General features: G+C 36.4%; 1 protein-coding gene across 1 annotated transcript in view; it reads left to right on the top strand.

Moving 5' to 3' along the window:
- WDR64 (WD repeat domain 64) overlaps positions 1-14,737 on the top strand; it is a 73,097-nt gene that overhangs the window by 47,187 nt on the left and 11,173 nt on the right. Inside the window, exons 13-17 of the mRNA XM_035320671.1 lie at positions 1,418-1,566; positions 2,942-3,065; positions 4,400-4,569; positions 6,933-7,109; positions 8,241-8,367. Of these exons, the coding sequence (XP_035176562.1) occupies positions 1,418-1,566; positions 2,942-3,065; positions 4,400-4,569; positions 6,933-7,109; positions 8,241-8,367 (747 nt within the window). The remainder of the gene's footprint in view (positions 1-1,417; positions 1,567-2,941; positions 3,066-4,399; positions 4,570-6,932; positions 7,110-8,240; positions 8,368-14,737) is intronic.

The raw sequence follows: 14,737 nt of genomic DNA, 5'->3' as shown, positions 1-14,737 counted from the left end.
TCACTCTCCCAGCTGCTGTGTGGCGCAGCGTTTTTTTTCCCTGTCTTAAATATGCTCTCACAGAGGCGCAAACAACATCACTTATTGGCTCAGTTCTGGTCAGCAGTGGGGCCCTTACCAAACATGGGGCAGCTTCTAGATCCTTCTCACAGAAGCCACCCCTATGGCCCCCTGCTACCAAAACCTTGTCACATAAACCCACTACAGAAGCCTAAATATGTACATCGGACGAGAGTTCACAAATGGTTGCATGCATTTTGGAATTGGCTAAGCATTGCAAAACTTAAGAAAATTAATCTTCTAGGTCTTATTTAAAAAATGATCCAAATACTAATCAGAATACTTTTTAAAGATATTTCATTACTAAAAGGTACAGATGGGATCTTCAGTTCAAATTTAAGTTAGTGAGATTTTCAAGGTTTAGTAATATAGTGATTTTGCATAGCTAAGTCCTTGTGAAAATGAGATGGCTTTGCCCTTATAAACAGTGATTGGAACAGTGCCTAAATATCTGTAAAAATCTGGCCCTGGATTCTGTTAATGATCCCATTAAAAGGTTAAGTAAATGTCCCCTTGCCCCTGAACAGGGGAAGAGACTGAGGTTATATGTGAGCAAATTAGTCCTTATTGCTAGGTACCTGACTTTACAGAGGAGATTTTCAGTTATTGGTTCATTAACATCCATAAATCACGGCTCACCTTCATGCTTCATTTGAATATTGCCACAGCTTTCCTTCTGTGCCCGCTTCCAAGCTGCTGGCCTGTGTGCCTGGGCTCATGCCAAGTATTAGGCAATTCTGCTCTTTACTGCATGCTCACTGCTGACTGCTGGTAGAGGAGCAATTCTGGAATTGAAATTAGAGGCCGGATTGTGAGCCTGCCTTGTAAAAACCTTGTCCTTTCCTTTGTCTTATCTTCCCCATCTGCCTTTCTGTTTATGTAGCCCTTCAGATCAGAGGGCACTGGAAGGTGCAATGCTGCTCAGACCTGTGGTGCTGTATAAAAGAAGGTGCTGGAAGTACCTCATTGATTGCAGCTAGAATTGCCTTATCTCTAAGAAAGTGGTTACCAGAATTTATTTTAGTTATATACTTGCCAGTTCTTATTTCATTTATTTGGGTTCCATTCCAACCCACTGTGGTCCAGGGGGATTTACCACTCCTAATGATCTTGGATTCAGGGTATCAATCCCGTAAAAGGTAGGCAAGTGGTTGTTTAAGGCAGGGAAATACTTAGCTCTTCTTTAACTAAAGTCTTGTGGGGAGCATGGGTGAATGTTTTCTCTTTTCAGGAACAGATATTCTCAAGAAACAGACAAGATTCCTTATGTGCTTCAGAAGAACTCAGAAGAACACCATGTCTTAAATGAAACCTTTCTGTAAAATTTATATATTCTTACTTGTCTCACCATGTGCAGGTTCAGCTGTCATTGATATTTATCCCCTAACTCACATGATACAAGATACAAAACAGGTTCCACAAACACATAAGAAAAGCATCAATGTTCTGGCTTACAACAGGGCTTTTCACCAAATCCTCACTATCTGCTCTCAGTCAATACTGAAGGTGAGTGTAAGTTGTCATCTGAAATAGTCTCAGCTATCAACTGAAATAGTCTCAGGTTGTTGTTTATTTTGTTTGCTTATTACAAATAAGTGATTGGGCACTTAGATAAGTGATTAGTGTTTATTATTCGAAGTGTTTTTTTGTGTGACTACTTTTATGCTCAGATTCTTCTGGGAAGTGGTAGCCATGATAAACAGGCTATATTTAGTTCAACAGCATTCTTTTGTCAGAAAATTACTTCACTGATTGCACTGCAAGTGCCAGGCAGATTGAGAAAGGTTTCGGAGGCTCTGGATTTAGTTAGGATTTATTTCCTTTGGCCACATTTTGATTCACCTGTTCTGTGATGGACAGAGTGTCAACAATAGTGAAAGTCCATTGGCCATTTAGTAGCTCTAAAGGAAAATTTAAAATGCCACAATGTCAAAATGTGCATCCAATCATCCAATTCATAATTCACGCAAACAGAATTACACATTATTCAGAAGGCATATCTGATGAGCATCTCCTCAAATTTAGGAAGTGCTTGAGTCCCAGACAGCTTAGTGGGATGTAAAACTACTTTAGACATTCTATGGATTGGTATAAAACATAAAGAAAGGCAGTTTGTAAAAACAGTACTGGGTGAAAGATACTACTCTCAGATAAAAAGATTCTTGAATTCTAAAATTGAAAAGTTCCTCTGGTACATACAATGTGGCTAAACTACAGAACCTCATTTTTTATCCTTTTATTTTCCTGTTGTTTTTTTTTCTGAATCTGATTCTTTTTGACTAGCAATTCTGGAGATGATATGCTGACTTCCGTAGATCCTTTTCTCTTTTGACAAATTTCTTAGAACATGTTGTTCTGAGCCTTAAGGATTTCAAGTCATACAGTGAGGGAGAAGCATTGAATATAATAGCCAGTTAACAAGAAAAATAAAGTGAGAGATGTCTCTCATTTGTTGCTTTTTATCACAGCATTATTTGTGTTGAAACTGTAATGAAAATATTAAGTTTGTTTATTAATTTTACCATTTACGTTTGAACCACTAAAAATAGTCACCATGCAAGTGTAAGAAAATCCATAGGCAAATATAATGAATAATTACAGGTGGGCTGAGGATCTGCAGTTTTTGTTCATTGCTGATAGGGTTAAGTCGTAAGATTTATAGGGTGAGGTAGCTTCTCTTATTGGGCCAGTTGGTGACGCATGCCATTTCTTTGCTTGTTTGTGTAAAGGTTTGTCTATATTGTACACTCAATAAAGATGTTCTCATTGTAAATCTCTATCTTCTTTAGGTCATGATGGCTACAACACCAAGAACAAATTGTGTGAGGAGTTCTAAAGAATGTACTACAAATAATTAATTAATTATTATTATTTTTTTTAGGTCTGGGACCTAGAAACAGGGTATCAAATATATCAGATTGAAGATGCACATGGGCTGAATATTGAAGTGACCTGTGCAGCCATTGAAATAAATGGTTTTTATCTTGCTACTGGGGCATGTGATGGTAAAGCAATTAAATAATTATTACCTTTCTATTATGTTTATGTAAAATGTCAAATGACATGAGTGATCAGGACTCTGTGCCTTGAACCACTCTGTCTCAGTGACAATGATTTTTGTCTTTCTTCCAGGGTGGGAGGAAGTATGCACAGAAAGGAATACACTTTTTGTCTTCTTCTTTTTTGGGGGGGGCTGGGGGGAGGAGGTTCTTGGTGGGATTTTATTTGATTGCTGATTCATAGAAAGCTGGGTTTTGGCTGCTGGGGCTCTGTTACTTTGCTTGCCTATTGGTCTATGGAAGGCTATCTGCAAAGCTGCTGGTCTGAAAAGGTGTTTCCTCATATGTCTTAGGGCCTAGATCTTTATAGCGCTGTAAGTAAATGGCTCCAAATGAATGGTGTTTTTATTTTATTTTATTTTATTTTATTTTATTTTATTTTATTTTATAGTGTCTAAGCTCAACTTTGTGGTGAACACCAGAATATATATCTCTCTGTGTTTCCTGATTTTTTTTCCCTTGTGTTATTTAGCATACATCAGTTACAGATGATGTGACAAGACCTCTCCGATATATGCACAAGTGCTACACTGAATTCTGCAACAAAATTTAATAATTTTGTGATCTGTTAACATGGCAGAATAATTCTTCTCACATTCAAATATTCACAAGTGCACACTTGAAGTATTAAAACATGAAAAATATGAAAGCTTCTTTTTCTTTCCAAAGAAAAATATGAAAGAGGAAATGCCCTTTCTCCATGCAGACTAGTGACTAATGTTTATTATTTGTACTTGGCTACAGAGACTAAACCCCACAATGGATTTTAAGAGCATGACAAAAGGTGAACGCTATCAAGTCCCACACATTGGAAGTCATGTAACAACTGCTTCACTTAAGCTAATACTCTAGCTCCTTCTCCCCACTAGTTGTGTGAGACAAGTCCAGCAACCAGCTCACTATGCTCTTTGATGTAGCTCAGAACCTGAAGTCTTCTTCCTGACTGCCCACCTCTCTGCTTGCTCTCTGAAAGCACTGGTACAGAAACAGAAGTGAAACAGAGAGTGGTCTTTCATCCTGGGCTGCAGCCTAAAATGGGCGTGGAAAAAGATGGGAAAATGGTGGGGTTAGTGATGAAGGTGGGTTTTGGCATGTTTTGTCTCCCTAAGCATGCTTTCCCAAGAAACACATACAGTTACAGCTTCTTAAAGATGAGTGACTTAGCCCTGAACCTGCAGTTGGATTTTCTTCTTTTCTTCACCTTTCCCTGTCTGTTCAAGTTCCTGAGTATGAAGCGCAGAGTCCATTCACTTTTGTGCACATTTCTCATTCTTGTCTAGGAACAGTGAAAATCTGGGATTTTGGAAGTGGACAGGAAGTTAAAGCCTTGCCTTTGGCCCAGCACAGCAAAGATGAGCATCGTCTGCTGAAGCTAGTTTATCTGAAGGCTAGTGAGAGTCAACATGCAATTCTTGTTTTAGAGCAAAGTGGGAAGATGAAAATCATTCAGGTTTTTAATCTATACTTATATACATATATATACTTATATACATACTTTTTTGTTATTTTTTTACATTCATTAGCTTCTAATTTTCAAGGCAAAACAAGACTTTCTCATGAATCAGTAAATAAGCTTTAAGAAACTATCAAGAAACAGTCCACTTTCTGCATCAAGTTAGCTTTCAGCCTTTCTAAGTGTTAATGTGTTCATTAGTCCATTGCTGTTTTTCAGCGTTCTGATCATTTCTTTTCATGCACTCACTACAATGGAACTTGACTGTTTCCTAATAAGACTGTCACTGTTATCAAATTAATCTGTGTTTGCTGGAGAAGAACCAGATCTTATGCACTTGTGTATGCAGATAACATTACTCCTTAATGTAAAGGGAAATATTCAGATAAGTGAAGTTATACATGGTTGTGGAATCTGGTCCAGCAACTGAAAACTGTTTAATTTCTCTTCTTCACAAATTAACAGTTGAGGCTGAGATGCTCTCCTCTGACTTATTGATGTAAAGGGGACTACAATGACCTGAATCATTGACACAAAATTTGCAGAGCAACTCTGAGGCTTCATCATGTGCTGAAATTCTATAACTTTCAGTCCTGTTATCCTTCAGCTTTTAAACAAGAGACTCTAGAATAAATGTAGATTAAATAATAATAATAAATGTGTAGAGATAACTGTCCAAATTCAGCAGCTGAGCCCTGAGACTCGGATATTGCCATCCCATCCCAGTCTTTTGTATGCCATAGAGGCACCACTTGATGTTTATTAATAGGAAACTCCCATGACTCAGGTTTCAGTTTCAGAAGCCTCGGAGGCCTCAAGCCTATACATTTATATCATTGTGAATCTCTCCAACTGCACCCTAATATCCCTCTTAGTTTATTTTCCCTCCGTGGAGAATAGGTGACCATGCTATTATCCTGCAAGAAAACTCAGTATCAGGGAAGATTTTTGTTAAAGGATTTAGTTGGTTAGTTAGTTATCGCCTGAAATTACTAGATTAAGACAGTGGCTGCATTAAGAACTGATACAAAGAAACAAGACAGTAACAAATCAGATTGGCTTGCCTGGCTTTATTTTGAGAGTCTACTCTGTGTTCCCTCCAGCATGCATTTGGAGCTAATAACTGGGATCTCATCTTTTAGACAAACCATGTTCCTCTAGAATTTTCTTCCTCAGACTGGAATGTTTTGTTTGAGACAAAATTCCCCTTATGAAACTTTAAATCCACTGTGCACAAGGGAACAAAGTTTTGTAGGCAGAAATATTAAGTTTTGTTATACAGATAATATATTTAGAGAAAAAAAAAAAAAAAAAAAAAAAAAAAACACCATACAAGTCTCATCTTGGTAAACAATATACTACTTTTGATCCTCCTGCTAATAAAAAGCTGTTTTATTTAGGCTTTACTTTTTATATTCATTTATTTCTGAAATACTATATCATACCAATTGGCCTTCAGTGTTAGTATTGGAATTCTTAAATCATTCATGCCATGTAAATGTGTCCCTTGACAACAGGTTGGCAAAGAGTTGAATCTCCTGCAAGTCTATATGTATTTAAGTATATTAATATTGTTGTATATTGTTGTATATAATTACAGAACTAATTTTTTTATACAAACATTTCAGACGAATAAGGATAACTATAGGTTATTATGATTAGCTTTTAAAGAGGCTCTAAATATGGTAGTTAGGAAGGTAAACTTGAGTAGCATCCCAAAACCAGTTTACTCTTTGAAAGAGTCTCTCATACTCTCTTTCAAATTTTAGACCTTAACCCAAGGTGTTTCCTGTCTGATACAATTAAAATCATAAGATTTACTAAAATCTTAATCATTGCCCCATTCTGGAGTTCAAGACATCTATAAGAACACAAGAAAATCTAAGAAGCTGATTTCAGTTTCCTAAACAGACAGAAATATCAAGGTTAATACAGAAACGAGATACTGAAGAGAATTTGTTACAGTTAGAAAGACTGGGAAGGTAACTTGCAATAGCTCTAGGCACAATGGGGAGGGATTGATGACTCAGAGCAATGGTGGAACTATGGCCTGTTTTTCTCACACAACTGGGGCAACTATCAGTTTTGCTGATATACAGACTGGAGACTACCAAGTTAATAAAATGAGCAGCTATCTGAAGAAACAACTTACTTTTAAGTGGGAAATTAAACTGTGTATGCCAGATGAAGTTTGCAATGTTTGGTTGTGTTGGTTTTTTATTATTATTATTTTGTTATTGTTCTGTTGTTGTTTTGTAGTTTGGCACAGAAAACAAGATTTAGAACACACTTGCTGACTATTTTCTTATGAATAGAGAAATATTTTCCTCCCTCTCTCATTAAGTCCATTTTTTTAACAGGGTAATGAAATTAAAATATGTCTAGAAGTTACATGGGTGCTTCCTGAGGCAGTGTTGTTTCTACAAAGGAATCCAGTTGAGTTTCTTAAACTGAAGCCTGACACCTTACAAAAACATGATTTTTTTCCGGATATTCAGCTGCCATCTGACACCAGTACTCTGAGCAATGATACAGAGGTGAGAAACATTTGAAGTTCCACAACATTTACAGAAGATTAGAAAGTAAAAGGCTTATTGTGCCCTTGAAGGTTTTTAACAAGAGAATAAGAACCAAAATAAGTATTCCAAACTTTCCAGTACACTGAAAGTCTAAAATAAATCACATAGGAGGGCAATTGTTTTTTATGAGATAGATCTGCTTAATAATGCAATGCACAGTTGTTAGCATTGTTAAGCAACTCAGAACATATGTTTCGCATTCAAAATATAAGTTGAGGTCCTTGTATGAGGTATCTTCTAGAAATGAAAGGTGCTTCATTATTATAGATAGACTGATCTTCAGTAATAGTGGCACATAAAGATTAGGCTGGGTGACTCCTAGTGTGATTTCTAACCCTGTGTGTAACTAGTGAGAAGTTTTCCCCATTTCAAATAATATTTATATACCCTTGTCAAGTCTCTCTTCTTAGAACAGTTTTTTTCCCATAGTGACTGTTAACTAGCAATGCAGACAGCTATATAATCTTGCTTTTCTTTTAGTTTATTTAAAAAGTGCTTCTAGTCATTTTTGCTGCTTAAAATTCCACGGTGAGTTCCAGATAATAATTGCTCCTGGTTAACGGCTGATCATCTGCAAACCTAATTATTTTTTGAGCTCTTCTCTTGCTGCTTCAAAATAAATATGAAGAAGGTTACTGAAGTTGATGCACTGAACCCTTCTTTACCTTGACTGGGTGTAGAGACAATGCAGCATTAGCTATGTAGCCACTGGTTTACACCCCATATCTCTCCTGGAAAGATCGTTGATTCCCATGGGGAGCAGTAGGGTGTACTAAATAGTCTGAGAGCCAGACAAGGGCCAGCAGCCTCTTCACAATATCCCAAGTCTGAGCTCCCAGCAAGCAGCAAACATCCCCAGATATCAGGACAGGTAGATGAAGACCCCCATCTTCTGCAGCAGGGAGTTTTGCCCTGCTATCACTCCCTGCCTCTGTGTAGCTCAAACACAATAGTATTAGAATAAAATTGAATATGCAGTTGTTGTATACACATTTGATTTAGGCATCTTTTTAAATTAACAGTTAAAGCAGTTCACTTTCTAATGTCCACATTGCTCCTACTAAAATTCTTTTTTGTTTTTCTTTGTAGTGTTTTGTACCTTCTGTGGAAATGAAGTGCTTTGATGTTTTAAAAGTAGAAGGATGCAGTTTGATAACTACAGGAAGTGCAAACGGTGCAATAATTTTGTGGGATTTTGAATCTGCTTCTGTCAGATGTATGTAAGTATTGCTTTCATGGAGGCATTTTGATCCACCAGTATTTCATACAAACAATTCAAAGAGAATAGTGGATACACAAGTTCAAAGAAGGATTAAAAATATAAATTTATCTGCACCCCCCTCCTTCCCACTTCAAATTACTGTGCTATTTAGTCCTCACATTGCAGGAGAGGTAATTAAGTGAGCCATTTGTAGAAGGAATGATATTGTAGAAGGAATGACTGTAGGATCAGTTATTCAAAAATAAATAACCATGGCAGAGGAGGTTTAGGTTGGAAATGAGGAGACATTTCTTCTCAGAAAGTGTAGTCAGGCATTAGAACAGGTTGCCCAGGGAGGTGTTGAAGCCAATGTCCCTGGGGATGTTCAAGGAAAGGTTGGACCTGGTGCTTAGGGACATGGTTTAGTGGGTGGCATTGGTGGTAGGGAGATGGTTGGACCAGGTGATCCTGGAGGTCTTTTCCAACCTTTATGATTCTATGATTCTATGATTCTAATCAAGAATAGTGTTTTAACATGTCACTAAACTGCCACTGAAGGAAACTTTATGTCACTTTGTCCCTGGTTACTGAGCTGTACAGAGCTGTAGAGACATCCTTATTTTGGAAGTTTTGTGTTTGAGAAAACATCTGGAAATAATACAATTTCAGCAGATTATGGCAGGTGTGCTACATTATCACTGATTGATGTGATAGTAATTATGGTCTTTTCTTTTATCTTATTTCTTCATATTTCTTTTGGAAAGGAACTCACCTCAAAAAGGTGTAAAGGTTTTCTTGCTTTGACATAAGAAATCTTTGAGATGCTTTTCAACATATGAAAATTTCTGGCACAAGGTAGGAATGGTCAAGCAGCTTCAATCTAGGCTCTTAAATGCTATTTTCAAAGGCTTTGTACGCTTCCTTTTTATCTCTCAAGGTGTTTCTTGAGAACAAATGTTGCAGTAGATAGGTGTGTTTAGTTGGACAGCAGTCAAAATCTTTCTCTCACTAGCAAGGAGATGCCTTTCTCAGCTGTGTACCAGAATTCCAGCCATTCACTGAAAAGGGAAATAGAAATGCCCAGTAGGCAATGTTTCTGTACTTCAGATTTGGATTTAATTACATTATGATGCACTTTCAGAAGGGTAATATGGCTGTTCTTCAGTTAAAAGATCCTTTAGTCTTGTTTTTTGGGGTGGTTATATAGCATTACCAAACTAATCATTAAAAATGAGTGACAGAAACAAGCATGTCACAGTCTGTTGACCTGAGACTGAGGGATTAAACAGTGATCTTGAGGACAAAGGTAGAAGAATGGAAAGATATTCAATTCCAAGAGGTGAAGATGAAGGACAGACATCACATCCCTGCTTGCTTAGAAAGGGATAAAGTCTCAATGGAGGAAAATGAATGATTCAATAAGTAACAAGAAAAGAGACATGACCAGTAAAAAAATATACAATTGTTTTTGGCTTAAGTGAAATACATCCATTACAGAAAATTAGACAATTTGAGGTGAAAGATGAATAAAAATAAAAATAAAAAACCCTAAGGCTGTACAACTCCAAGAAATGTTTTCTATAGTTTCTCTTCTCCTACTCACTAGGGAGTAGCAGCATTTTGTTGAAATGCCTTTGATTCCAGCTGCCTGGCTGCCCAGATAAGATGCTGTATCAAGTATTTTTGAGTGTCACTAATCAATTTTGCCTAGTTCTAGCAAACACTTTAAACAGAGCAGTAGTAATAATTCAAAAATACTTGTTGCTTATTCTGTGTTTGTTTGTTTGTTTGTTTGTTTGTTTGTTAATTTTTTATTTTGGCATTAAACTGAGGGGGAAAAGGTGTGTTTTGGATTGGCATGAATTGAAAACTTGTTTCATTTTCTTCAGTTCCAAGAGTACAAAGATTGATCTGGGGAAAATGCTCATTTCAACTTGAAATACTTAGCTCTCAGATAGTTGGAAGAAAGAGAAAATGAAAAGTTTTATTTCACAGGAAAAAAATCCTCTGTTGAAAATCCTCTTCACTCAATAAGCCCACAGTACGCCTCAGTACTTTGGATATGGACTAAATTCCTGTTTCTGTCTAGATGGTTTTGAATCTACAGGTCCCACAAGGGTTTTTCAAATATTATGCTACAGGATATACTGCAGCACAAAAGACAAAGGGGAATCTTTTTTGTTTCTCTTAGGGCAATTCCAGTTTGCATTGTATTCTTAACTGTGTAGGGAACCACAAGATAAGAATGATCTGTGCACCCAGGTCAGAGCTGAAGTCTTTTTGTACCATAGGTAGTAACAAAAACATCTGTTTTGGCTTTTTTTTTTTTTTTTTTTTTTTACCTCCTCTTGTATGAGGTATCATTGCTTTGTAAGTACAGTATTTTACCCACAGTTCATACACATGACTGGCTTGAATGCAAGGAACAATGTACTTTTCTAACATTAATGTAGCTGGTTAACTTTGACATAAGTTACTTCACTTTTCTCTTAAATACTAATTCTCAAGAAAATACTTGGCTGAATGAAATATACATCATTGCAATGGGTTTCTGTTTTTCCTTGAGCAGGCACATTCTTTCCCTACTCTTCACTGTCATTAATACATCATAACAGATTAACTGATTTTGAAAAACTATGTCTAATACTTTTAGGTGTCATACATTTGGGGAAATAAAATGTTTAATTTTTTTAGATTTTGAATAAAGTCTACAACTTTTTCTGGGAACAATACACAACCCATCTGATAGATCTGGTACAAACATCTCCATTTTCAGGTGTAAAATTAATGAGAATAGCCAAGCTTCAATTCCTCAAGCATCTGGAGTCAATGCCGTGTTATTCCTTGTACATAGTGCTTCCTCTTCCAGGTAACTGTGTGCCTTGTATCTTCCACCATGACAGGCATGGTCATTTGGAATTCTGTTGAATTAAACTGGTGTAGTTTTTATTCAAGATAGCATATTTAAACTGGGATTTTTCTTTGTATTTAATGAAGTTCAAACAGTTAACAAAATTTAAGGATTTTTATCAATCCATATTGGTATTAATCCTTCCAGGCTCTTTTCAGTTGCGCCCAACAAGAGTCAATGAACACAAACTGAAACACGGGATGTTCTGTATGAACATCAGGAAGCACTTCTTTACTGTGAGAGTGATGGAGCACTTGTACAGGTTGCCCAGAGAGACTGTGGGGTCTCCCTCCTTGGAGATCTTCAGAAGCCACCACGACATGGTCCTCGACAGCCTGTTCTAGGTGGCCCTGCTTGAGCAGGGGGTTGAAACAGATGACCTCCAGAGGTCCCTTCCAACCTCAACCATTGTGTGATTCTGTGATAATGTACTTTTTTTTTTTTATTTTTTCACCACTCCACTAAGTTATCTTGTTGTTCTCTACATGACTTCCTAAGTTTCAGTTCTGTTGAAGAATTCAGCAGAAGTCAGTTTTTGTCAAGAATCAGTTCTCCCATGTATTGTACTTATCTCTGTGATATAATTGTGTGAGGACCCTGTAACAGCAGACCTTTTTTTTTTTTTTTTTTTTTTTTTTTGAGTCTAATGCAGCCTTCAAGGCATTAGATACTCTCAGTGAACAAAGAGGCAAGCTCATTGAAATGTGCAGCTTCAAGTCTCCTCTTAAAACATACTAGAAGCTGGCATAGGTTGGCAGTGTTGCAAGCAGACCATAATTTTTGCCCATTTTGAGAGAAAGACGTTGCATAACTTCTAAACATAGATGACTTCAGAAGTTTTTGTCTTCCAGTGGATATACAAAGGCAATGGTTGGCAAAAGGACTCAGTATGGTTTAAATGGTTACATAGTTTTAAGGTTCTAAGCAATTAGGCAGCTTTCTGTGCTCTCCTAAATCATGAAAATATTTTATGAGCTTACATTGCTTTAAAACCTTCAAGCTGCTCATGCATTTACTATACCCTTGAATATGCAATTGCCACTTAATTCAATATGAGTTGTCTATTTGTGTTATAACTTAATTTAAAAATGCTAACTAAATTAAAATGTGATGATTACAATTCTTAAGTAGATTTTTGTTGTAAATCAAGAAAATTTCTGACTATGTTTAAGCAGGAAGACCCTACTATGACTTTGAACCATAGAGGCTTAGGATGTACTGTATGTACTGTAAAGGTATCTGGATGAATTTGGCTATACTCACATATACACATGGAATTTTAAAGAATGGTATCAAGTTTATAAATTCAAAGTCTGAAAAATTACAGAGTCACAGTCACCTGTGAAAATTTTAGTGTACTATCCCAGCTGCACACTTTCTGTATGGCTTTTACTTTGTCCCAGATATTTAGATACTCTAATCAAAAACACAGCAGTTGTGACATCAGTGTAAATTATGGTGCAAGAACCTTTCATTAAGAGTCAGAACTCTTCTTGACTCAGAAACAAAAACCGAAGAATACATCCATGTTTTTCCTGAGTTTCTTCTACACAATCCCATTTCTGAGCATTATCTTAATAAATTGAAGGTCAGTTTCTGTAATTAATTGAAAACTATTTGTAGAGAAAAGCACTGTGTAAAATGAAAGCAGACAAGCCATTAGCATGTACTGAATTTTTCCTCTTCGCTGGAGGATGAACATCAGTGTTCATTTTGACTTAATATGGATTTAATTTGCTCAAAAGTCTTGACAAGAAAGTTTGGCTGTGTAATATGTAAACTTTGCTGAGTTATTTGGATACATTTCTAAAACACCAACAATTCTTAGTCTGATCAATCTAATCATTTCAGGCACCATTTCATTACACTGTACTACACTGGATTGACTTCCAGATAACAAATAGTATGTTCAAGAATGTCAGTGATCTCTAATAATGTATTTCATATTTTAAGTGATCTTTATTCAGTTATTTTCTTTCACACAGGAAAGATTGTTTTCTGTCCTCTACTACTGCTGTGAGTGCAGATATCAATGCCATTTCAGAGCACAAAGACAGATTGAACCTAAATAAGGTAGGTACAGTGGCTCCAGGGATTCAGTAGCATCCAAAACAAATTTCTGTTTCGGTTTTGGTTTTAAAATCTTGTATCTTACTAAAATCCCTCCATTAAGCTGTGCACAAAACTAAAGGTCAAGAATTATAGGAAAATGAGCTTTGTTCACCTAAGGTTGCAGTGGGAATGAGATGGGGAATTGAGGCTACATTCTGTTAGGCAGCTGGGTCCCTCGTACATGTAATATTTGACTAAGTGGTTGTCATATGCTTATCACTAGCAATTCTGACTTCAAACAGGAATATAGAAAAACTAGAAGGCGAAGGTAAAATAGACAAATCATGAAGTGCTTGAATAAGTGGGGTCCATTTCTGCCAGAAGAATATGCCATATCTACAGAGCAATAAATAGCAAGTAGGCAAAAGTAGGAACATCTTGCTCTCTCTCGGATTCTTTCCAGTATTTTATTGTCCAGCATGGCACTTTTCATAGATTCCAAGTAGACACAGGTCTAATTCATCTGCAAACTAAAGTATACAATATCCTGTGCTACGTAGTTATTTGAATAACAAAAAGGACAGTTGTTTGCAGCTCTTAAAAAGATTCACAAAAGCCTGACACAAAAAGATCCCCAAAACCCTTGCAGATAAACAGAAAGGAAGAAATTGAAAAGGCTTGTCCTCTTCTAAGTTACCTCAGACATACATGATAACATAGTTTATCTGACTTGGCAATTTTGGAGGCCACTATTAATTACTGTCAGTCTTGGGGATCAACAGAATCCTATATAGTGAGGCACAGATGAACGACTATGACAATTCTCATACTGAAGATTTAGATGTGACTAAACATTATTGCTATTAATGCATTTTTTCATTTTTGCTCCAGGCCATAACAAGACTATAAGTGTGTTCTGAATTATATTTGCTAAGAGACCTAGAGTACACTCATATGACTGTAAAAGATTGACTTTGCTTTTCCTGAGAAATGAATACCCTTCAGTCAAATTAAACTTTAGCACTCTTCTAGCCTATTCCATTTCATTTTATCTATGATTTGTTCATTTGTAATTTTGATTCCCTTCAGATGAAAGGTTCTTTGTTTTCTCCCAACACTGTCCCAGCCTAAATGGAAACTCGGCGAAAAATTGAATCCTCCAATTATTAATATATATATATATATTCTTAAAACAATTTCTACTAGAGAACTGTTCTGTAGTTACATCCAAGGTCCATTTTCTAATTCTGTTATATTTTATTCCTTGCTTCTAGGAAAATGTAAAAAGTGATGAAAATAATGGTCAAATAACAGCAGGTATGGAACTGTGTTGTTTTTCATTCTCTTTGTCATTATCCCTGAGTTCTGCCCAGGTTACCACTGAAACTGAGTTTGTCAGTTTGTCTGGCAAACTGAGTTTAG

The sequence above is a fragment of the Oxyura jamaicensis genome, chromosome 3 (assembly GCF_011077185.1).
Source record: "Oxyura jamaicensis isolate SHBP4307 breed ruddy duck chromosome 3, BPBGC_Ojam_1.0, whole genome shotgun sequence".
NCBI classification, from domain to species: domain Eukaryota; kingdom Metazoa; phylum Chordata; class Aves; order Anseriformes; family Anatidae; genus Oxyura; species Oxyura jamaicensis.
The sequence above is the reverse complement of the archived record's forward strand: the minus strand, read 5'-3'. Positions and strand labels throughout refer to the sequence as shown.